Source organism: Erythrolamprus reginae, chromosome 2, assembly GCF_031021105.1.
Source record: "Erythrolamprus reginae isolate rEryReg1 chromosome 2, rEryReg1.hap1, whole genome shotgun sequence".
NCBI classification, from domain to species: domain Eukaryota; kingdom Metazoa; phylum Chordata; class Lepidosauria; order Squamata; family Dipsadidae; genus Erythrolamprus; species Erythrolamprus reginae.
In genome coordinates, this window is record NC_091951.1 from 311,770,437 (window position 1) to 311,795,090 (window position 24,654).

The 24,654-nt window shown below is 38.6% G+C and overlaps 2 protein-coding genes across 5 annotated transcripts in view; one reads left to right on the top strand and one right to left on the bottom strand.

Annotated features, from left to right (window-relative positions):
- FAM151B (family with sequence similarity 151 member B) overlaps positions 1–24,654 on the bottom strand; it is a 786,337-nt gene that overhangs the window by 161,240 nt on the left and 600,443 nt on the right. The window lies entirely within an intron of this gene.
- The window catches only part of SSBP2 (single stranded DNA binding protein 2), a 171,838-nt gene continuing 169,362 nt past the window's right edge, over positions 22,179–24,654 (top strand). For 2 of the 4 annotated variants that reach the window (XM_070743098.1, XM_070743100.1), the window contains exon 1: positions 22,370–22,490. In XM_070743098.1, the coding sequence (XP_070599199.1) occupies positions 22,432–22,490 (59 nt within the window). In that variant the 5' untranslated portion in view covers positions 22,370–22,431. Of the gene's footprint in view, positions 22,491–24,654 lie in introns of all 4 variants that reach the window. The other 2 variants (XM_070743099.1, XM_070743101.1) reach the window with 2 other exon arrangements.

Below are 24,654 nucleotides of genomic sequence, written 5' to 3' on the forward strand. Positions count from 1 at the left end.
ATAATTTGGTCAATCTATTTATTGCCAAGGATCAGTTCAGAGAACATTGAAACTCTCAAAAACAGTTTTTCTACATATAAAAGTAATATAAAAGATCAGAAATAAAATCTGAGGTGGAAAGAAATCTATTGAATATAGGATGAAAACCATAGCAAGCTTCTGTGTTTCAATTAGATCCATTTTTTACCTATCATGAAGCTAAAATATAATTGCTGTCTGAATTCTGGATTCCCTAATCCTCACCATTATACCTGGACCTTAGTGTTTGTATTTTTTAAGATTGGATTTGGTTACAGATTAAAATCTTTCCTTCTCTGTGCTTCAATTAAACATACATCATGAAGAAGAGCTTCAAAGTATGAAGATTCATAATACATTCAACATGGCCTACTGTGAATCTGAGAGTATCATGCAATCATTGAGATTGGTACTGTAGATACAAAGAGCCTTATGCAATAATCTATGAATTTGTCTAATTAGTTTAGATCATTTTTAAAGGAATCAGACAAATTCTTAGAGCATTGGATCATACTCTTAGTGGCTACCAATTTCAATGATTGCATGTTGCTCCTAGATTCACAGCAGGCCATGTTGAATACATTATGGCATGCCCATCACCATATCTGATGAAAAGTAGTACAGCATTCTTTTTTATCAGTTTTATCAGCTCCCCACTTTCAGCTTCATTGAATGACCTCAGGTATAAATGTCAAGATTTTGAAAAAATTTGAAAGAGATCTTTCATAAAGCATGTGATGAATCACCTCTATCTGAAGCCTTTGGAAGACTTACATGGTTACTTTCCAAGACAGTTTCCAATTATCTTTATGTCTGGAAACACAACAGTTCCACTGGGTCTGTCAGCAAAGCAAATTCACATACACAAAGAAAAGTGTTTCACCCTTTCAAATGCCTTGCATAGCCTTATGATTATCTATTAGTTTCTAACCTGCAGACTCTTATTGGCCTCCATTATCTCTTCTTACCTGCTTTTTCTAAGCTAGAAAGCTATATTTTGTTCTAATAAATGAGATATCTTCTTTGGCAATGGATGTTAGTACTCAAACAAATCGATTAAAATTACTAGAAATCAGATTTAAACCAGGAAGACCTTTCCGTTGGCTCTAACTATTTTATAATTGAACCAATTGCTTGAAAACGTAAGTTCACTTACATTCTAACCTACGTTCTAGGTTTTAAAGCTAGAATGTAGATGTTGTGTATCCGTAATGCTTAAATAACCATTATGATTCTTTCCCACTCTATTTCTAATTTGTGATTTGAAGTTCTTGTTCATCAACTGGCAACATATGTATCCATAAAATCACATTATTTTAGCTAATCTTTATTGTGAAAGGAGGTGTAAGAAATTGCTTTTATTGCCATGATTTGATGTCATCTTAACTTCCTGGACACTGCAGAGATATACATATTAATTATTTAATTAATTAATCAATCAATCAATCAATTAATTAATCAATCAATCAATCAATCAATTAATTAATCAATCAATCAATTAATTAATGGCATTTAATGTTCCTCTTTTGTCTTTCAACAATGTGAACAAATGCTTCATTTGTTCCTGTGGCTATTTCTTTATGTATGTATGCATGTATGTATGTATGTATGCATGTATGCATGTATGCATGTATATGAAATGTTATTGTATGAATGAAGACAAATATATCTGTGCCAGGATAATGTTACAGGAGCCAATCTGGGTCAGTCACCACGATAAGAGGTTCTCTTTCACATATTTTGATGTCCCTAAGGATGGGCTCCAGCACAAGTGAAAGCTTAGAAGACTAAATCTCTGGCTTAGTGACCAACCCAGGTTGGATCCTGTTATTGTATGTTTAGGACAGTTTTCCTCAGGAACCAATATATGTGTTTCGCACGGCAGTTCTGTATCCTTTGTTATTCATTGGTTGCATGCTCTTTGTAATTAGGCTAATTGGGTATTATGTTTCCTATTCAAAAAGCTTAGACATATCAGTAAGCAGATTTTAACAATGGTTGAACATCATAGACAAATTAAGCCAATTGTACCCACTTTCAGCATTTATGCACCTATATCTTTCTGTGTGGATTAAGCTATACTAATTTGCTCATGTTGAGGACATTGACTCATAATAACGATATCTGGTTTTTCATAACAAGGTCACAATCATATTTATTCATGGCATAGTTAGAATTTGCTAGTGACAATCCATCAACAGTAATTGCTTGTGTACTACACCCTTATTAATGCTTTTTTCAATGTGGTGCTCTCCAGATTTTTGAGACTGCAACACCCAGAAATCATAGCCAACATGACTCATGCAAATTAAGAATTCTGGAAGCTGCAGTCTCAATCCATTTGGAAAACGTTAAGTTGGGGAAGGCCAGCTTATTGTAAGGCATATAGTTTATGCTATATATTTGGCCAATCTCTTGTTTGCTATATAATCACTTCTCCATTTAAGGGATTTGCTAGAAATACTGCAAATTAATTAAAGAGAAAATCACTTTAAATCATATGCTATATGAACAAAAATATATAGTAATGTAAATTTATTTATGAAAAATAGTATATTGGGTTGCAATTGTTATTGGTTAATTGAGCAATTCCTGTAATATTTTATTGTTCCTCAGTTCCTTGGGCCTGCCTATATATGCTGAAGGAATTCTTACAGATTCCCTGGAATTGCTACTTTTACAAGTTTTAGTAAAGCAAGCAGCAGGAAACCTTACTCTTGACTCTAGTGTCCTTTGTTCGAGTAGTACAAAATACACAGCAGAAGTTCCTTAAAAGCATTTCTCAAGCAAGACAGATTTTCTATAACATTTTGCTTAAATCTCTTCAAAGGAAGCAGTTTACTCAGTCTAAAAATTAATTTCAAGAAACACGACTGGCCACTGAGTAATTTTTACACAGCCTTTTGTGGTAAATAGTGTTGCTAGCTGAACAGAAGAGTGACTAGACTTCACAATGAATAGGCCTACAGGCAAGTTCTAAAATACCTCATTGCCCAACACTACACTAGAATTCTTTTATTATGAACACAGCACATAAAATTCCTAGGCAGTCACCATAAAGAAACCCAGTTCTATTTAAAATCTTCAGCATTCCTGAAAACCAGAAACCTTCTTCTGAAAATACAGCTGTTTATGTCAATAGAAAATTATATATATGTATTACTAAGACCACTTAGGTTTTAAATATGCACAGAATATAGCACTCTTCTTCCTTCCATTTTAATAATGGTGGAAAACATTTTCTAAAGCTTCATTGGTAGCTCTACTGTTTATAAAAATGGAAGTGAGGAGATGCAGTCTAAGAATATGCATATGTTTCAGGTTTTAGATATTTGTCAACTGCTATATTATTTATCAGGGGTAAAATTCAAAAATTTTCCCTACTGGTTCTGTGGGCGAGGCTTGGTGAAGTGGCATTTGCTAGTTCTCTGAACAACTGAAAAATTCTGCTACTGGTTCTCTATATGCTTATAATGTTCTGAAGTTTCCTTTGTACAGCATCTCTGACATATCCATGATGCTTGGAACAAACTTCCAGCATACGTGGTTGGTAAATCCACAGTAACTGAATTTAAACATGCTGGGGATAAACATATATTCATCCTAAGATAAAATACAGGAAATAGTATAAGGGCAAACTAGAAGGACCATGAGGTCTTTTTCTGCCGTCAATCTGCTATGTTTCTATGATGCAGTAAATCTTCTTCTTTATCATATTGCTTCTTCCCAGAAGCAAAAATACTTTTTAACCTTGTCCTTTACATTATTTGAAATATATTCATTTCTTTGATTGAGAAGAGGATGCAACCAGCATACATTTCATATTTCTAGGATCTTAATCTGCATTTCCATGAGATCAGAATAGGCACTGTACAGTGAAAATTATTAGCAAGCAGCAACTGTATACTGTAGTGTTACTGTTTTCACATTCTGTTTGTGGCCCCTAAAGAATGCTGAATTGGAGAGCTCTAATCTAAATCAGATCCTGAAGATGAAACACAAATACTATGGCCACCTAATGAGAAGGAAGGATTCACTGGGCAAGAGCCTAATACTGAGAAAGATTGAGGGCAAAAGAAGAAGGGGACGATAGAGAACAAGGTGGCTAGATGAAGTCACTGAAGCAATAAATGGACTCCAGAGGATGATAGAGAACAGGAAGGCCTGGAGGAACGTTGTCCATGGGGTCACCGTGGGTTGGACATGACTTTGCAACTAACAACAATCTAAATCAATAGGAATTTTCTAACATTCATATATCAGATTAGAGACTAAGCCCATTCATTGGGCAGTATAAATTGCAGTTATCTTTGGGCACTTCCTGGCTATTTATTCTTTTACTCAATCTATTTTCCTTACATAGCCAGTAAAACAATTTTGTGCAATTTAATATAAATTAAATTGCACAAAAACTATTGTATCATACTGTTTGTGGAAAGAGCTGAAAACATGTAGAAACCATATGTTACAATCACTTTATCTACCATTGGAAGTTATAATGGCATTGAAAAAAGTTCCTTACAACTGGTCTTCACCATTATGACTAGTGTAGTATCCCATGATCGCTTCATCTAAATTGAAGCACTTGGCAATTGGCATGTATTTTTGAGTGTTGCAGCAACTCAGGGTCATGAGATCACAATTTGCGAGTTTTCTAGCTGGATTCTGACAAGTAAAGTCAATAGTCAAGCCTGGATTCACTTAATAGCAATAGCACTTATATACTGCTTCACGGTGCTTTACCACCCTCTCTAAATGGTTTACAGAGTCAGCAAATTACCCTCAACAATCTGGGTCCTCAATTTACCCACCTCGGAACGATGGAAGGTTGGTTGGTTGGTTGGTTGGTTGGTTGGTTGATTGGATTTTTATGCTGCCCCTCTCCATGGACTTGGGGCGGCTCACAGCAAATATAGAAAACATAGTCATACAATTGATCCAATTAATGCAATTTTAAAAAACCTTTAAAATCCTACAATACTTTAAAACATTCAATTATCATTCACTCAATAGATCACACTAAAAACACTCTGGTCAGGGGGGAGAGATCTAATGACCCCAAACCTGGAGGCAAAGATGAGTTTTTAAACTTTTTTGGAAGGCAAGGAGGGTGGGGGCAGTGCGAATCTCTGGAGGGAGTTGGTTCCAGAGGCCCCCACAGAGAAGGCTCTTCCCCTAGGTCCCACCAGCCCCCATTGTCTGGCTGATGGGACCCTGAGGAGACGAAAGTTGAGTCAACCTTGAGCCAGTGAGACTTGAACTGCTAGCAGATGGCAGTCAGCTGATATAGCCTACAGTATTGCATTCTAACCACTGTGCCATCCTGGCTCAATCACTCAATAACTGTGTGATTCACTTAACAATTGAATTAATTCATTTAACATCCATGGCAAAAATGGTTGTAAAACAGGCTGCAACTCATTTAACAACGTGTTGCTTATCATGGGATATTGTGGCCCCAGTTGTGATCATAAGTCAAAGTACTGTACCTTTACTGTTATTCTAGCATTAGAAAACCAAAGAGAGTATCTCTTCTCTGTTTTATCACACTGTAGACCTGTGGTGGTGAACTTATGGCATGCATGCCATATTGGTGAGCACACGAGCTCAGGTCTGGCACGCATATGTGTGCCAGCCAGCTGATTTTCAGGCCTTCTGGGCCCACTGGGAGTCAGGGAACAGCCTATTTTCAGCCTCCAGAGGAGGTGGGGAAGGCCTGTTTTTGCTCTCCCAAAGCCCCAGAGCCCTTCTAGGAGCTTGGGGAGAGCAAAATAATGGCCCTTCCGGTTCAACCAGAAGTTGGCAAACAGGCCATTTTATGCCTACGGGTGTGAAGAGGGAACACCATTTTTTCCCTCCCTGGGCTCCCAGAAAGTCTCTGAAGTCTGGGGAGAGCAAAAATGGGCAGGCTATCACGTACTGGGGGCAGGGGACATCACATATGCATGTACGGGGAGGACCACATGGAGTTTGGAGAGGGACGGCATAGAAATCTAATATATTATTATTATTATTATTATTATTATTATTATTATTATTATTATTGATGATGGGTGTGGGCACATACACGCACGACCCCTCCCCACATGACCCCCTTTTTGACACATCAACCAAACTAGGTTCACCATCACTGCTCTAGACTGTGTCATTTCTGTCCCAGGTTATGGTTCTCCTTTCATTCTTTTTCTTTTTGTATAGGGCCTACTGGGTCATGAGTTGATAGGTAATTATTATTTTTAATATGCTTAGAAGAGATGTTTGATAAGCTCTCTAAATGATAATTTATGGGAAAATTTCAGTTACTATAATTGTGACTAGATAATTTGGAATGTTAAAAAATGGACTTTCTTCTCCTGCAGATTCTGCCCTAATAACAATATTTTGACAGTCTAGTCATGGGAATAATAAGATCAGACATTCCATTAAGTTGGCTTCCTGTTGGTTCCCTGCTCTTTTCCCCAAAACCAGCTTCTCTAACCTTCAGAAGGGCACAGATGAACAAAAACATGTTTCTTCTCAATCCTGCACACAGCAACTCTGCTTTCAAAATTCAGAATTCCCACTGGCATTCAGAAACATCACTTATCAGTGAAAGGAAAAAAAATGCAGTAGCAGATATGTATCCTCAAAGTATGTCTGAAAAAGAGAAATGAGGAAAACCTTCTCAAAATTGATTAGCTGAATTTGTCTTTTGTTATAAAACAGTTAATATTGTCATTCAAGTTATCACAGTCTAATATGAAAAGCTTTATCTGCATTCAGTGTGCTTAACCATAGAACACAGGTAGATATTATGGGCTGGGAGTTGGGAACTGCATTTGGATAAAGAAGCTAAGGGGCTGAAAATGTATCATGTAAAAAGATTTTATCTTGTTCTGTGATATTTTTTCCCCATTTTTAAATAGAAGCTGGAGTCTGTTCAGTACATTCGTACAACTCTAAAATCTGCTTGAATGGGAAATTTTCCTGACCGTTCTATGCTATCTGAAGGGAAGTACTGTAGCAAGATATAAATACAAGGATTAATTTATTTATTTATGGCAAGAGTACCCAACCCCCCGTGCATGGACCAATACCGCTCCACAGCATGCCAACAACCAGAGTGAGCAAACTATCAAAACCCCATCCAAGAAGTACATGAAATTACACCCCCTCTGGTCCATGGAAAAAACTCTCCATGGAACTGGTCATTGATTGCCTAAAGCAGCGGTCCCCAAACTACGGCCTGCGGGCCGGATGCAGCCCAATGAGGTCTTTTAACTGGCCCGCGGCAGCTCACGAGATTTTACTGATCGATATAATAAGCTCCTGAATCTCCTGTTCACTCACCGCGGTCAGCTGCTGAGCGAGGAGACAGTGGAGAGGCAAGGGGGTGGGGAGGAAAGCGGGCCTGCAATTGGCCCCTTCCTTTGCCACCTTTAGGGAGAGAAAGAAAGCAAGAGAGAGAGAGAAAGAGAGAAGGACAGAGAGAATGAGAGAGGTAGAAAGGTAGAGAGAGAAAGAGAAAGAAAGGTAGAGAGAAAGAGGAAGAGATAGAAAGAGAGTGAGTGAGAGAAACAGAAGAGAAAGAAAAGAGAGAGAGAAAGAAAGAGAGGGGGGAGAGGGAGAGAAAGAGGGAGATAGAAAGGAAGAGGAGAGATAGAAAGGGAGAAAGAAAGAAAGGAGGAGACAGAGAGAGGGAGAGAGAAAGAGGGAGAGATAGAAAGAGAGAAGAGAGAGAGAGAGAAAGCAAGAGAGAGAGAAAGAGAGAGAAATAGAAAAAGAGAAGGACAGAGAGAAAGAGAGAGAGAGAGAAAGAGGGAGAATAAATATTAAATATTGTATTTGTTCCCATTTTAAATAAGGTATGTGCAGTGTGCATAGGGATTTGTTCATACGTTTTTTTTTAATAGTCCGGCCCTCCAACAGTCTGAGGGACAGTGAACTGGCCCCCTGTGTAAAAAGTTTGGGGACCCCTGGCCTAAAGGCTGGGGACCACTGATTTATGGCACCTGCAGACTGCCCTTTTTTTTCTATTGTACTTTGGTGTAGTTACATATTGGGACTGAGTTTTGAGAGAGAAGTGTTCTTTCTCTGTAAAAGCTGTTTTTTCCCAGTCTTAAGACCATAATAAAATTACCTACTGTTTTTCAGGAAGCTAACACTGAAATTCATGCTGGTATTTCTGGAACTGCAAGAGGCAGAAACATGGTGAGGGCTGCATGAGGTCTATAAGTCATGGATTGCTCACCCCTTTTCTAAGTCAAAATGTAAATGCATTGCTAGTTGAGAACCATAAAATTAAAGGCTAGCTATTTAATAGCATAATAAACCTTTTCCCCCATCTAGTAGCAGGCATTCAGTGTTACAGTTCATTACAGTATGCTTCTTAACTCTAATTGTCCCTCTTCACACATTTAAAATTCAGTAACCATCATCTAACGTTTAATATCCACGAAGTTATACCAGTAGATGACTCATCATTAAAGACCAAAGTAATTATATCTGATGTTTCTAGGACCACTGCAAAATCTGCAAGGTCCTTTCCACCTCTGTTAATCTGTTAAAATGTCTTGAATAGCGGATCAGCTGCTACAAAGCAAAAAGTAGTTGCAGCTATTCAATTCTGAGTACCGTAGCATTAATTATATGGGTTAGAAAACAAAGAGTGACTCAACAATGCCTTAGGTAGCATTGCATTTATATTTAAAGTTCAAATCTTGTGTCTGTGGTTGTGCTCCACATCTGTGACATTCATGAGTTTTCATTGTCACCATCCACTCTTATGATCTGATGGCTCAACTATGCTCAGAGTTAGCTAAAGATGAATGATATTCTTTCCCCTTCCTGAAATATTTTAAACCAGATGCTACAACTGTAGAACTTTAGATAATACTGAGCCACATTACCTAAATCACCATTAGCGAAAGGACTCTGCAGGGTGATTTTAAAAAAAGGCTGTGATTGTGCAAAATTTTGTCCCCTTTTTTACATGCCTTGCATGATTGTGCTATGTATTTAATAAGGGATGGGACTTCAATTCCACACTTGCAAGCACCATTTTGATTTTTAAAAATTTATTTGATGTTTCTCTCCCTGGGGAAGCCTCCCTGGTTGCCCTGCTTTCGGTAGCGATTGGGCATTTTATTCAGCAATATTAGGAAAGAAAGACGTTGTCTATTCTTGCATTTCACTAAAGTCAAAAGGGAAGAGCTAGCTTAGATATTTTAATAGACTGCTCTGAAAGTATCAATAGAACAATTTAAAAGTACGAATGAATAAATATTAAATAAAATTGTCTCTTTAATCTTTCTTTCCTAATGTGGAAAAGAGATAACCTGTTTTCCTTTCCTCATCCCATCTTCACTTTTAAAAAAAATAAAAACGCAAAATAATGATAGAATCACAGAACTTCCTTGCATGCATTTCTTAAATCAAATACTGAAAACAGGATATAGAAGAGTGAAAGTATAATAATAAACATTAACTATAGGTTTGTATAACATTTTCTTCCTGAAAAAATAATTATTAAAAATACAGCACTCATGTATAAAAGTTCTGTTTAGGGAACAGTTTAATTATAAAAATGAAATGCATTTAAGGGTTAATAAATAATTTAATTTATATAATTCTAGTGTTGGCTTCATGATATAAATGAGGCAAAAATAATATTAGTTCAACAATGTATTTGGATATAGTGTTATGCCAATGAAAGTTGTTGCATACGTTTATTTGAGTGTGAGTTCCCAAAATGTCTTCCAAATGTTATTCTGCTATCCCATTATCACCATTAAATTCTATTGTGCGGGCATAAAGATTAACAAAAGTAAATTGCCATTACACCACTATTTTGTCAATTATGTGTATGACAGCAGGCTTTGTGATTAGTAGACAACAATGGAAATGACTGTTGATTGTTCACATTTTAACAGATTAACAGAGTTGGAAGGGATCTTGCAGGTCATCTAGTCCAACCCCCTGCCCAAGGAGGAGACCTTACATCTGCTTCTACCTAGGATTGAACTCAGTTATCTTGGTTTTTGGAGATGATATTAGTTTTCTCATTGTTTTGCTGATGTAACTTGTAGCTATGTAGACTAGTCAATACTGTTCTGATGTACCAGCCATCAACATAAAAGCTTCTGTCAATATATCTCAGTTTGTGTTATAGTCTAATAGTTTATCATTGCTTTTATCATGACAAGCAGGATAAGTCAGGATTAATTACAGTTAAATAACTGAAGGATAATTATAACTATTTTGTTCCTCTATAAGATTTGATGTGGAGATGGTAGAATGCTACCTGGAGAACCTAAACAGCATCTAACATTTGTCTTAGAAAATGGAATCAGGCTTTTTTCAAAGCTATCTCAGAATTGTTGCTTTGATTATATTTTGTATTTTTCCACTTCAGTTGCTGCTGCTTGTTTCAAAATCTTTTAAGTAAATATAAATTAATAGATGTTTAAAATTGTATGCACAATGAAGAGATTAATAACCCTAGTCATAATATCTCCCTGAGTGCAGGCCAGATGTTACATTCTGATACACTTGGACAACCCCAGTTACATCCACTTTATTGGGAACCCTGTAACATTTGAATTTTTACAAATATAAAACTAACTAAATGCATCATCTCTTCTATTAGTGGACTGAGGTCAGCAAAATTCATTCTATGCCAGACATACAGTATATTTCTTTCTTTCTTTTATTTATTTATTTATTTATTTGTTTGTATATGAATAATATTCATATACATAATATTAGTAAGAAGAAAAAAGTAAGAAGAAACTTTAGATATAATAATATTCATATGCATGGTACTAGTAAAAAATAAAATAATATTATTTAATATTCTTATAATAATATTTAAAAAGTAAAGTACATTTCTTTAACCCTGTCTTTCCCTTTTTCCATTTATTCTTTCATTCCTGCATAAAGTGGAAAAAGCCGGTTTGATGTAGTAGTAAAGACATCAGGCTGGAAACCAGGAGGCTGTGAGTTGTATTCCCACTTTAGACATGAAAACTATCTGGGTGACTCTGAGCCAATCGCTCCTTCTTACCTCTCAGCCCAACTCTCCTCCCAAAGTGGTTATTGCGGGGAGAATAAGAGGAAGAAAGCATATAAAATATCTTTAATGCTTTGAGATGAATACGGTAAATTAAAGGAAAATAAAAAGTAATATGCAAAGCCAAGTATTGCCTATGGGAAGGGTACCCAATCTGTGGGCCTTGACCCATTAGTGGGCCATGAAGGAATTTCAGCCAGGCCAAAGAAATGACTGATGAGTACATGCACATGTGCATCCTCGCTTGTGCAAGCAGCATGAACTGTGTGCACATGTGCCTGCTTGCCAAAAACTTGAGCAGGAACCCCCCCACTTGTCAGAAAGATTGAAGAACTCTGACCTATGGCACATACAGGGGTGAGCTGCTGCCCGGACGGCGGGGGGGGAACGCAGTGGGGTAGCGAAAATGGAGCTCCACCCCAGAGCATCCAATTTGCACTGAACGATGTTGAAAGAAAATGCTGGGCGTCCTGCATAAGCCACGCCCACACCGTGGTAGTAAAAATTTTGGTAGCCCTTCACTGGACGTATACCTATATAAATAAATAACTATCAAAACAATTCCATATCCAAAAGTAAGGATCATTTATTTCGATTTCATGGTAAGTTTATAGTTATATAGGATGGTTAATTTGTAATATTCTAATACCCGATAGAATTAAGTATTACCATGCTACAGCCACAAGGAATAATTAGGAATCCTTCTTACAATATTTATTTAAACAATTGTTTATACTGTTACAAACTCCCTCCGATAGCTATAATAATGATCAATGACTATGTATGGTATGGTTTCTAAGATACTAACTTAGTACTAAATGAAAAATAAACAAAAGTTACATGTTCCATGAAATACCCTGCCATTTGCAGGTCACATATTGCCAAAACTAAACCATGGTTGCCTAATTTATAAGATTCCTCCTTCTTTCCTTCCTTCTTTCCTTCCTTCCTTCCTTCCTTCTTTCCTTCCTTCCTCCTTGTAATGAGAAAATGAAACATGTTACTTAAAGAAATATGACCCTAATCTCATTCTCTTATCTGTATTTCTGAGGAAGGGATTATAGAACGGAAATAGAAAAGTCCAGTGGTCTCCAACTTTTGGCTAAGAGGAACGCAATTGGGAGCCAAAGAGGAAAAATCAGACTAAAGCTCTGTGTCTTTATATAAATATATTTTGTCCTCACATTCCACACATAATAAAACTCCTAATTCCTATTGCAGGTTAAAGAATGCTCAGGCAACCTGCCTGTTCTTAATACAGTATCTTATTTTCTCTACTTTGTTTTGTCATATGCTGCATATACTTTCATGATACTGAAAGGAAAAAATATATTCTTTATATATTTATTATGTTTATCATATTTCTATAAGTAGTTGTAACATGTCAGCATCTAACTTGCACTGGTAAACTAGTAGTTATAACTAAACTGGTCAACTTTTGATGGCCAAGTCCACTTTTGATGCTCACTAAAAATTGTTTCCTTATAAAGGGAATGTGTGGTTCATTCCATCTCAAAATCCAAGTAAAGCAAGCTTTGTTCTCACCAGTGAAGATAAAAACATTTCTGGGTATCCTTAGTAAATATCAATAAACGTACATAAGTAAATAACAATAAACGTACATCACAGGTATTTCTAGATTTACACTTGTCGTTGAGCTCACAATATGACTAAAGACGTCATAAAAAGTGTTGGTTATGACCTATAAAGCCCTTCATGCCATCGGACCAGAATATCTCCGGGACCGCCTTCTGCCGCTCGAATCCCAGCGACCGGTTAGGTCCCACAGAGTTGGCCTTCTCCGAATCCCGTCGACTAAACAATGTCGTTTGGCGGGGACCCATGGGAAGAGCCTTATCTGTGACGGCCCCGACCCTCTGGAATCAGCTCCCCCCGGAGATTAGAACTTCCCCCATCCTCCTTGCCTTTCGTAAACTCCTTAAAGCCCACCTCTCCCGTCAGGCATCTCCCCTGGGCCTATACAGTTTATGCGTGGTATGTTTGTGTGTATGTTTGCTTTTAATAATGGGTTTTTTAGTGTTTTTTAAATTATTAGATTTGTTGTACATTGTTTTATTGTTGCTCTGAGCCGCCCCGAGTGTACGGAGAGGGGCGGCATACAAATCAAATCAAATCAAATCAAATCAAATAAATAAATAAATAAATAAATAAATAAATAAATAAATAAATAAATAAATAAATAAATAAATAAATAAATAAAACTGGTCACCATGTGACTGGACATGATTTTATGAACTTTATTTGCCACAATCATTAAGTGAATCCATTGTTCATTCAGTTTTTGCCAGGAACCAGAAGTAAATCATAGTCATGAGACCATGAGGAGTCAGATGTCAAAACTTTACAAATATACAGTTATAAATGCAAATATATACATTAGCACCACTTACATCAATATTGTATATTTATTTCAAGCACTACTTATACTACTAATACAGTACTTGTGTCAAGCACACTTACGGTACATCTACAGTTCCCTCATTTCCCCCTGTTCTCCCTTCTAGATGACCTATCCACAGTACAGCATTTATGATATACCATATTTTTCAGAGTATAGGACGCACCTTAATTTTGGGGGAGGAAAACAAGAAAAAAAAGAATTCCGCTTCTGATTAGCAGCATCAGGATTAGTGGTGTCATTATTTCCACTCAGATTTTGATAATGAGCAGCACAGATCTTTTTATCTGTTCAAACAACAAAAATGAATTTTGCTTTCCGAGATTACAGAAATGTGAAGTGAATAAGAAATTACAAGTAGTCATATATGATCGTATAATCTTCTGTGTTTTTGTATTATTAATAAAAATTATTAGTAGCAGATATTCCTTGATGTTTCAGAATCCACTTTTGTTGCATACGGTAAACCTCAGTTTTCTGCTTTGGAAGTGGTCAATTTACTTGTATAAGGTGACTAACTACATTTCCGAATAAAAGCCTCTTCTGGTAATACTAGGAAAACTTAGAAGAATAATGAGATTTCTTTAAAGCACATACTCTTCAAATCTTTAATCAGACTTTCTGTTTTATCATGCATCTGTTGATATTTTGTTCTGCAGAAATTGGGCTGAAATTTAACTGGAGGGGGAATGGTGTGGTATGATTTAGATTGGGGCAGAAGACAGACTTGGCTCCACTCCCAAAATGCCCCGGTCTTCTTACCTACAGCTGTAGGCATTGAAAACTGGGCTTTCTCACAGCAAGGCCCAATAGAGAGGCAGCACATCAATCTTCCAGGACCTGCCATTTGATAAATACGCTTCTGGATTTCCCAGCAAGCCCCTGGGCCTTTGCTTCCTTGGTTAGAGACTAAGACCTGAAGCAGCATTGTGAAAGCCTTTTAAAGTAAAGCATACAAATCCAGTAAAATAAAATAGATAAATAAATAAATAAATGTTTCAGATAGCAGACCACCCTTCCCGATTGTAAAAAGGGTGCCTGAAATGTGAGGATTGTAGAGGGAAGAGTTTTCAGATATCGGCTTCCCCTCCACCTGAAAACTCTTTCCTCCATGATCCTCATGTTTCAGGCGCCCCTTTTGCAATTGGGAAAGAGGATCTGGTGCCTGAAATATGAGGATTGTGAAGGAAAGTTTCCAGGTGGCAGATTCCCCTCCATTTGGGGGACGGGTATCTGCCACCTGAAAACTCTTTCCTCCACAATCCTCGCGTTTCAGGCGCCCCTTTTTGCAATAGGGGAGGGGGATCTGTCACCTGAAAACACTTTCATTTTAAAGACTTTCAATGCTCCCCTGGGCTGTTTTGGGAATCAGGCTCTAACTGAGGCAGCAAAGGCACAGGGGTTTGCTGGGAAGCTCAGCAGCATGTTTATGAAATAAATGGCAGGTCCTGGAAGACTGATGTGCTATCTCTCTATCGGGCTTTGCTGTGAGAAAGCCCGCCTTTCAATGCACTTTCCTGGGATGCTTTGGGAATCAGGCTCCGTGTAGAAGTGAGGATCCCCACTGCCTGGAACCACCCGAAAATGCAATGCACAAAGTTGGGTAGGTGGGGCTACATTTGGAGTATAAGACGCACCCAGATTTTCACCCTCTTTTTTTGGGGTGAGGGAGGTGCATCTTATATTCCGAAAAATATGGTATTTAATTTAACATCTGACCTGTTAATATGGGTTGCTCCTCACAGCTCTGATAGTCATTCAAGGGGCAAAGAATCCTGTTCTTTCAAGCTGGTCCCAAATATCTCTTCTTCATCCCACTTCTTATGTCCTTGTCCCTGTTAGTCAATCCAATACCATTTACTAATTGCAATGCCTTTTAAGTATTATTTGCTGATCCATTTCTTTCACTGTTGTAGGAAATTCTGACTTTGTCTGCTTACCTTTATTCCATTTCTTAATTTCCTTCCACACATTTTTCCCCTTTAAAGTTTTGAGAAAACATAGTTTATATATTTGAATGCATATCCTTATTAAATAACACCAAAGAGAAAAATTCTGATATATCTCATACAGTGTGCATACAGTGTGCTTTAAAGTGTGCATTTTCTGTTTCAAATATTATATATATAATATGTCTGCCAGTTTTCCAAACCAAAGCACACTGAGAAAACCAGAAAGTGTAATTGCAGTTGTAGAACCATGAACTAGTTCAAGCTCAGTGAAGCAGAATGGTATGTTAACCTTAGCAGGTTTTCTACTGAATCTTTTGTACTACTCTACATCTTTCCCCTTGAGGAGAAAAATATCACCAATGAGGTCTCAAATAGCTAATGGAATCAATATAAGAAAATATATGTAGCTTAGACTTGAACTGTGGAGTCTTTGGTGCTCTCTGTGCTTGGTTCTTTGTCTGCAGATGTATCATTACCTGATTAGGTAACATCATTAGTATAAGTGAGTGTGGGGTTCACCTGTTATATATAGTAGCTTGACCTGCCAGAGTTGGTGAGGTATGTAGGCTGTTGGAAAGGATGTATTTTGATTTTGTTTATTTTATTGTCACTGTAAAATGGTGTCTGTGTTTTATCTCTGTGTTGGTTGATTGATGGCTGATTTGTATCAATGCCAGACATCCAGGATTTCCCTAGCATTTTTTGACTTAGCTTGGTTTAGAGTGCACACACTTGGAACTATGGTTGAGTACTTCCATGTGTTGTGAGGTTAAGGAGTTTTCATTATAGTAGTAGATCCTTGGAACAAACTTCCAGCAGACGTGGTTGGTAAATCCACAGTAACCGAATTTAAACATGCCTGGGATAAACATATATCCATTGTAAGATAAAATACAGGAAATAGTAAAAGGGCAGACTAGATGGACCATGGGGTCTTTTTCTGCCGTCAGTCTTCTATGTTTCTATGTTTCTATGTTTCTCCTTTGACTGCTAGTTGGTAGTCATGGATGTGCTCTGCTAGTCTTCTGCATATAATGCTGTTAGTCTTTACACTCTATATTATAGATGACACTTTTTTTTTCTTCTTGGGCTGCTGGGTCTTTTGATTTACTTAAGATGTTTTGGGATGCTTTTGTTGGTTGGTATGCTACTGCAATCATGTGGTTGTAGTAGTCTATAATTTTTTCCTGAGATGTTTTTAATGTATATTATTAAATATTATTCTTTTCAGAGCATGCATTGATTGCACTATAGTGGGCTGAATGGTTAGGCACTTTTCAATAAAATTACAGTAATCCCTCGCTACTTCGCGGTTCATCTTTCGTGGATTCGCTACTTCATGGGTTTTCAAAGGGGCCTTAAATCCATTAAATCCATTGAAAAATTTAAATCCATTAAAAATTCAAAAAATTATTCTACAGTACTACTGTACTCTATTAAAGATACTGGTAGGATATCACATGCAGTTCTAGCTGAGAAACATTATAGAATGACTGTTTAATGCAAAGGGTGGGTTTTTAAAGTCCAAATACTCCTTAAATACATAAAAAAATATCTTTCCCCTTCTTCACGGAAATTCGTTTTTCATGGGTGGTCTTGGAACACATCCCCCGCGAAAAATGAGGGATCATTGTACAGTATATATGGGTATCCACTTTATTGGAAGAACATATATAGGCATATGTTTCCTTCTGTTGTTCTGGGTTGCAGTAGTATATTTGTACTTGTCTGAATAATCTTATACAATTTCTCTTGTGGGAGGATGGGTTCAAGGGTAGGTTCTAACTTACTTCACTGCCAGTTCGCTTTCTCCCATGCTGCATGGCTGTGCTTGCATTGTGTACCACGTGCCTGTGCATGCACTGCCAAAAACCCAGCTTCTGCACATGCACAGAAACTAAAAACAAGATGGCAGTGCCTGTGGACTGGCACCAACAGAACTTGCTCCATGATGTCGCCACCAGTTTACTAACAGTACTAAAGACCTGGTTAGAACTGGTAGGAACCCACCTCTGGATGGGTTGTTAATTTGGTAATGGAGCACTTGGGTAGTATGAGTTGTTTTTGATAGATTTTATTTTCAATGTGTCTCTTGATGTATTCATTTCTTGATGTTTTCATCTTGAAGGATATCCAGATATTTGTAGTGATTCATCCAGAAATAATCCATGTTATTTCTGTACCAATCTTGATTCCTTCAAGATTTTTTTCTTCTTCCTCTTCTCCTTCCACATCATCATCATCATCTTCTTCTTCTTCCTCTTCCTCTTCTACTACTACTACTACTACTACTACTACTACTACTACTACTACTACTGATATTTCTGCACGCACATCAAGCTTTAGATTGCCAAAATGAAGCCACCTTCTTGACTTTGTCATTTTCACTATTTTTTCCTATTTAATGGTGAGCACAGCACATTTATCCAATCTAAATTCCATTGTAATATTTTGGCTATATATATATGGACAGTGTTGAGCAGCAATTCTATTTCAGATGGTGTTTTTACATGTAGCTTCAAATCATCCATGTAATGGAGAGGGAATAGCCTGGCAGATGTTTTTTATGTTTGATAGTCATGGTCTGAGTTATTCAATATCGTGGACAGAGGAATCAATGCAATGACAAACAGTAGTGGTGATAGTGAGTCGCCTTGGAAGATTCCTCTCTTGATATTAACCTCTCCCAATTTATCACCATTGACCAGCAAACGTGTCTTCCATTGTGCCATAGATCTCTGTACAAAGCTTTTGATGTTTCTACTGACTCCTGTTATTTCTGAGCACTTGATTATCCAATCATTTAGCAGGAAGTTGAATGCCTTCTTATAATCAATCCAAGCTACAGTACATTCAAGTTGATCTTCCTTCTCTTGACGGTTTACAAAATTATTTTGTCAATTAGAAGTTGATTTTTTCTTTCTATGCGGTCTCTTTATTCTCATGTAGAAAAAGCTTGTTTTCAACTTGATACTATAAGACTGCATCAGCTACCACACTAGTTAGTAATTTGAAAGTTGTTGGTAAGAAGTAATTGGCCTGCAGTTGCCTGGTGCTGCCCCTCTTGCTGGCTCATTCATTATCAGGCAGCTTTCGTCAGATGTTAGCCACTTTTCTATTTGAGCTCCATGCAGTTTTTGTTAAACTGCTTGGCAATGAGTGGGTGTATATCAATAAGATATTTCCACCAAAAACCATGCAGTTCATCCTCACTTGGTACTGACCAATTCTTAATCTTCCTTGCCGTTTGCCACCATTTCTGCTGTTATTACATTTTTTTTCATTTCAGCTTCTTTTTTATTCTTATCTACCTCCTTTAAACAAGCTGCATCCTTGTTGTATTTTTGAGTTATCCCAGAACTGAACTGTTTCTTCCTTGTCAAGTGTTGACTGATTCACTGCATACTTTGGGGTTGTTATTATTTGTATCCCACCTTTATTATTTTGGGCTCTGGTGGTGCAGTGGTTCCCACAATCTGCAGTTGGATCCTGAGGGGACTCAAGTTGAGTCAGCATTCTATCCTTCCAAGGTTGGCAAAATGAGGACCCAAATTGTTGGGGGCATAAAGCACTATGGGGTAGTAAATAAGCCTAAGGGCTATTGCTATTTTACAAATAACTCAAGACAGTGAACATATTCATACTTTTCTATTTTCTCCACAACAATCCTGTCAGGTGAGTTGTGTTGACAGATTGGCCCAAAGTGACCTACTTGGGTTTCATAATTAAGATGGGACTTGAACTCCTAATCTCCCACTTTCCAGCCTGGTGCCTAGACCAAATTAGTTCTCCATAATGTATTTATAGCGGGTTGGCTCTGGAGATGGGTTGATCACTTCAACTGATCCAGAATGTGATTGCAAGATTCTTGCCCCAAATCCAATTTGTAGCAGTTCTCACTTTGTACAACATTCATTACAAAATGTTGGTTATCACCTTTAAACCTAAGTGCGTTAAAGCTTGGGTACCTAATGGATTGCCTGTTACCAGAAGAGCCATCATTTAGTCAGCTGACACTTTTGTTCTTAATAATGCTAAGCAATTCAGTACAATGTCAGTTGAAAATCTGCCAGCTTAAGAAGAAATTTATTTGCAAAGAAGAAATCTCATTGCAAATAAAATTTGTGAATATGATCATCATGATTAAGAACTATCTAAGAGGACATTTTGGTCCTTGATTTTTTTCAATAACCAGTTTCTTGGACTATTGTTTCTGTTTTGCCTTTGATTTTTCACTTGCAATTCAATCTCAAGTAGCAAACTACTCCACAGAGATAGGATACAAATGCAACAAAAAGTAATTGCTATTGTTAGGGTTGATTTATGTCTTTACTTAAGGTTGTAACTTTGTGGGGGTTGTCTATGTTTTCTGGTTTCAATTTTTTGGAGGAGCTTCCTATAGAACAGAATTACTGCTATAACTAATTATATGCAACATACACAGATGTAGAATTGCTTTTACTGCAGTGCTTGAAACTTTTTACACATTTATTTCCCTACTTTTTACTCTGGAAAAAATGCTTTTATGTAAGTTTTTCTTCCTAACTTTTCTTCTACAAATGCAGAGACCACCTTTTGTTTTAATAATCTGAAAGTTGATCGATTGGTTGTGACAGGAATTGAACAACCAGCTTCTTGCTCAACATTGTTGGCTGAGAGAGCAAGAAACAGAGCTGGCTTTCAGGCAGTAAGGCAAGGCTAAAACTCAATCTCCTGGTTTCTAGTTTGCATACGTAACTAGTTTTCTCCTTTTTCATATTATTCTTAAGAGATGGTATAGATCCACACAAACCTTAGATTTTGATATGTTCACCATATAGCCATACTTATTGTTTATATTGCAAATATTGTTCTCGTTTTTATTAAATTTTCTGCATTTAATTATTTTCAGAACTTCATTTAGCATCCTATTCCCAAAATAAAAAACCGGCTTTAGTTTTTCATTGATGAATCTTTTTACTAGCATCTTCCATGGCCTAGTTGCATTTTAAATGTATAAACCAGGGTGCATAGTTGAAGTCTTTTGAATTAAAGCAGAAGTAATCATAAGGATATATGAAACATGCCTTTACTTCATTAAAGTTTATCAAAACCCTAGATAACAAATCTAGGCCTGAAAAGAATATGAAAAGCTCTATTCTGCCCTACTTCCACAGGGCTTCACCATGAATCCGTGAACCAGTTCGGCTTTAAAAACATTGGGTCTGGCCAAAGGGGAATATAATAAATCAGATTACTTTATTCATTTTTTTATTTATTCAGATTTTTATAGTGGCCAAACTCAACCAAATGGCTGGTTTATTTATTTGAGGTGTGCCCTCTTGATTCTAAGGATGATGTAAGGGAGTAAAACTAGCATGATACAAATTCAGATGGTGACCCGGTGTACAAAAAATGGAAAACCATTTTCTTTGAATTGAGTTTGGTGAAATGGCCTGGCCCGATTGGCCTTCTAAGCAGGCAAAAACTGAATTCCCTGATACTATGAATGTTTGTAATGCAATCAGCAGTGGCCTTGGAGCTTTAAGATGCACTTATGACGAAATAATATACTACTTCTGCCCAATACTACTGGTCCCCAAGGGGCGTGCATAAATGCACCTTCGTGCCTAACATCCCTGTCCTACTCTTTTATCCTTTACTGTATATCTCTACTTTATACTTACGTTACGTTAATACATACTACAATATTATACTTGTATGACAAATAAATAAACAAACAAACAAATAAATAAATAACAAAATTCAAATCTAGTGCATCATTCTAGTGGTTCCAGACAGATAGCTCCCTAGAACTTCCAATCACTGTGCTGGTAGTCTGTCTTTTCCTTCCTAGTTGATTTCTGCAGTAAGAAAGGGAAAAGAATCAGCAGGAAAACATGGAAGAATGATACATGGCCAGTGATGTCAATTGGGCCTCCATGAAAATAATATGAAGGACGACCATGGGACAACTTGTTTATCTCATAAGGCGTTATGCCAAAACACCCTCCATCTGCAAAACCCTTATTAGCGTCTTCAGAGACTTAATTGTTATAATCTGTGGTGGGTTTTTTAAACTGTCTCTGTACAGTAGATCCATTTGGGAAATCAACTCTGCAATTTCCGCCCATCTTAGAATGTTAGGCCGACGGTTGCTCGGGGCTGGAGACTGAGGGGCACGAGAGTCTTGCAAATATTTGTAGGACGTGTCATTGCCTGTGTGGAAGTTGCCTTGAGAGAGAGAAAAAAGAACACCTCACGGTGGAGGGACTGGGTCAGAAAGGCACCGCCGCGACGGGGCAGAAGGCTGGTGCCGCCTGACTGACTGAGGGGACGGGTGGGGACTCGTCGGGCCCTGGGAACGCTGGGCTCACGGCGGGCGGGCGGGCGGGCGTGTCCCCGGCGTGGCGGGAGAGACTCCAAGAGCTGTGAATAATCGGGCTTCTGACTTGTTGGGGGGTGGGAGAATCAGCAGCGTGTGGTGACCACATTCTGCTCGGAAAAGATGGAGGGAGCGAGGCCTATCGAAAGGAGCCTCTTGCTGGCTAAGCGGGTTGCAGGGCGAAGAGGGTGACGAAGGCGCCCGAAGCGGACTAAAAAAATCCTCAGCCGTCCTGGCTGGCGCGGGCGACGGAGTCCAGTCCGCAGTTTCCGTCTCTCCTCAGTAGTCTTAGTCTCTGGCAGCGGCGGAGGGCGGAGAGACCAGCGCACGGAACAGCCAGTTGTTTAAAATCCTTCTAGAACCGTTTCTAATTCCCCCTTGCGCCGGGGAAGGGAGAGCGGGAGGGGGAGGAGGAGCCGGAGGCTGGTGGGGGGAGGCAGCCAGCGGAGAGGAGGAGAGAGAGCAGCCTGTCCTGGTCTCCGCGTGTCAATCACAGGGCGGAGGTGTGTCCGAGCTCGCGGCGGGCCAATGGCGTGTGTGTGTGGCAGCGTCTCCATGGTGACTGGGCTGTTCCTGGGGAGGCTGTGATGGGTTGACAGGTGCGTGACAGTCGGAGCTCTCTGCAGGCATGTACGGCAAAGGCAAGAGCAACAGCAGCGTCCCGTCCGACAGCCAGGCCAGAGAGAAGTGAGTACAGCCCGCTGGACCGCACAGCCTGACTGGGCGGGGAGGTGGGCGCGCGTACGCCCCGCACAAAGTAACTTTACCGGTTAATGAGAGAAGGGGGGCCCTCGCTCCAGACCGGGGAGCTTCACCCCGACGCGGGAAAGGAGATCGGAGGAGGCGGAGGAAAGGGGGGGGGGGGAAATAAAGCTACAAGTCGGGGTGTTGAGTGGAGGGTACGCGCGACGCTTCCGATTCCCGGGGAGTGGAGTGCGCCGGACCCGGTTCGGGAGCGGGTCTCGGGCGCTCTTTCCCGCGTGGGCTGGGAGCAGGACAAGACGGGACGTGTCTACTGCGCTTTTTCCTTGCGCTGCAGATGGCGAGGGGAAAGACTAGCCTAGCTGGGGTCGAAGGGGGAAAGTGGTTCCGACAGACGGCGGCGGTGGTGCCTGGCTCCGCGGGAGGGCACAGTCGAATTAAGCGCGGAGGCTCAGGGTCCCTCTCCCCGTGTTTTGGTTTTGTTTCTCCCTTGCCTTCACCTCTGTGGTTTTATGGTGTCGCTTTGGGGAGGGGGGGAGTAGGGAGAGGGAGGAAGGGGGAAAAATGGTGTTGGAGTAACTTTGGTAACAAAAGAGTCCGTGCCGTGGGCTCGTGTGAAGCTTCCGCTGGAGGGGAAGAAACAAAAACCCTCAAACTCCGCGACACTCACTCAACTCTTCTTCTTCTCCCGCTCTCCCCACTCCCTCCCCCCGCAAGAGCCAGGGTCTTTCCCCACCCCCTTGTAACCTTTTTGCACAGATCTGTTAGCTCTTGCTTTAGGGTATGGTACTACTGCGTGCATTTCCAAAATACTACGAAGTAGTTTGTAGTTTCTGTCTGTTCAAGGGCCTCCTGGTAGGCAGGAAGAAGGGCTGTGGGTGAAATCGCGATTGTGTGTGTGTGTGTGGGGGGGTAATGTGAAATCGAACTGTAAAGCGAAAGAGAAGATTTTGTTCATAAGCAGTTGGGTGAGGATTTGGAGATAATCCTGGGGTGGTAGACGTGTTAATAGCAGTGGTGAATTGGAAGCCCTTTAGAATATTGATAAGGATACATTCTCCCTTTAGAGAAAAGTAGTTCATTTCAATGCAATAATCATTTGTTTCCTCAATTACTAAAAAAATCCTCATCAGAAGTTTTAAACTAAGCATGAAGTCGTATGGAAAACATGAAAGAAAAAAATATATATGCTAATATGGTAACAATAAGTTGCTATTTGCTGTAATGTTTGACTGTTACCATAATAAAGGATACAGCCAAATGATTAGATTAGAAACTAGTGATAACTTATTATTAGTAAGCAAATGTAAAGGACTAACTTATTATTAGTACTATTTTTGTACATTAAGGTTGCTTATGAAGTAAAGTTCTGTTAAAAGTTTCATTTTTCACAGTGTTGCCAGTTGTAGTTGCAACTTTCATTTTCCTCACTGAAAATAGTAGAACACACAGGACAGTTGCATATGAAGTCCCCCCCCCTTTTTTTTCTTTGGTTAGGATGTGTCCAGCAGAATCAGAAATTATTTACAGCATATTTTCTGTTCTTCTGAACAGACTTTAGTAAAGTAGTGTTTCAGATACAGGATGAAGTGTTTGAGTTTATGGATATAAACGGTTTAATATATGTGGCCTTTTAAAATGTAATTGTACATGACTTTGGAACTTTTACCCAACATGAAAATAAATGTGCAAAGCAAGACTGAGACGTTTGTCTTGAGTCACTTTGCACTGAATCTTTACCTAAAGATTTTCTCCTCTATAATATTCTGAGAAGGATAGTTACTTCCTGATTCCAAAGACAAAGAAGTACGCCAAGTGATGTGTCCAATATTTTATATTGGCACAGAAAGCATACGAAGTTAGGGACTGAAAATTAAATTTGAAACAAATGAATGGATGTTTAAAATTTAAAATAGTGAATCACAAAAAGTTAAATAAGTATACAATAATGTATATGTAACAAACTTGTATCTCTTGGGATAAAACTAACCTTACTCCTGATTGTTATGTGTTCTTTGACAATTCATATGTTTGCATTAACTCTAATTACCATTTTGAGTGAATCTTTGTATAGAACTTTTATTGTATTGGCATTCTTTAAAAAGTCTACATTGTGTGAAATACTGTAGGACCTGGTCAGCATATAAGG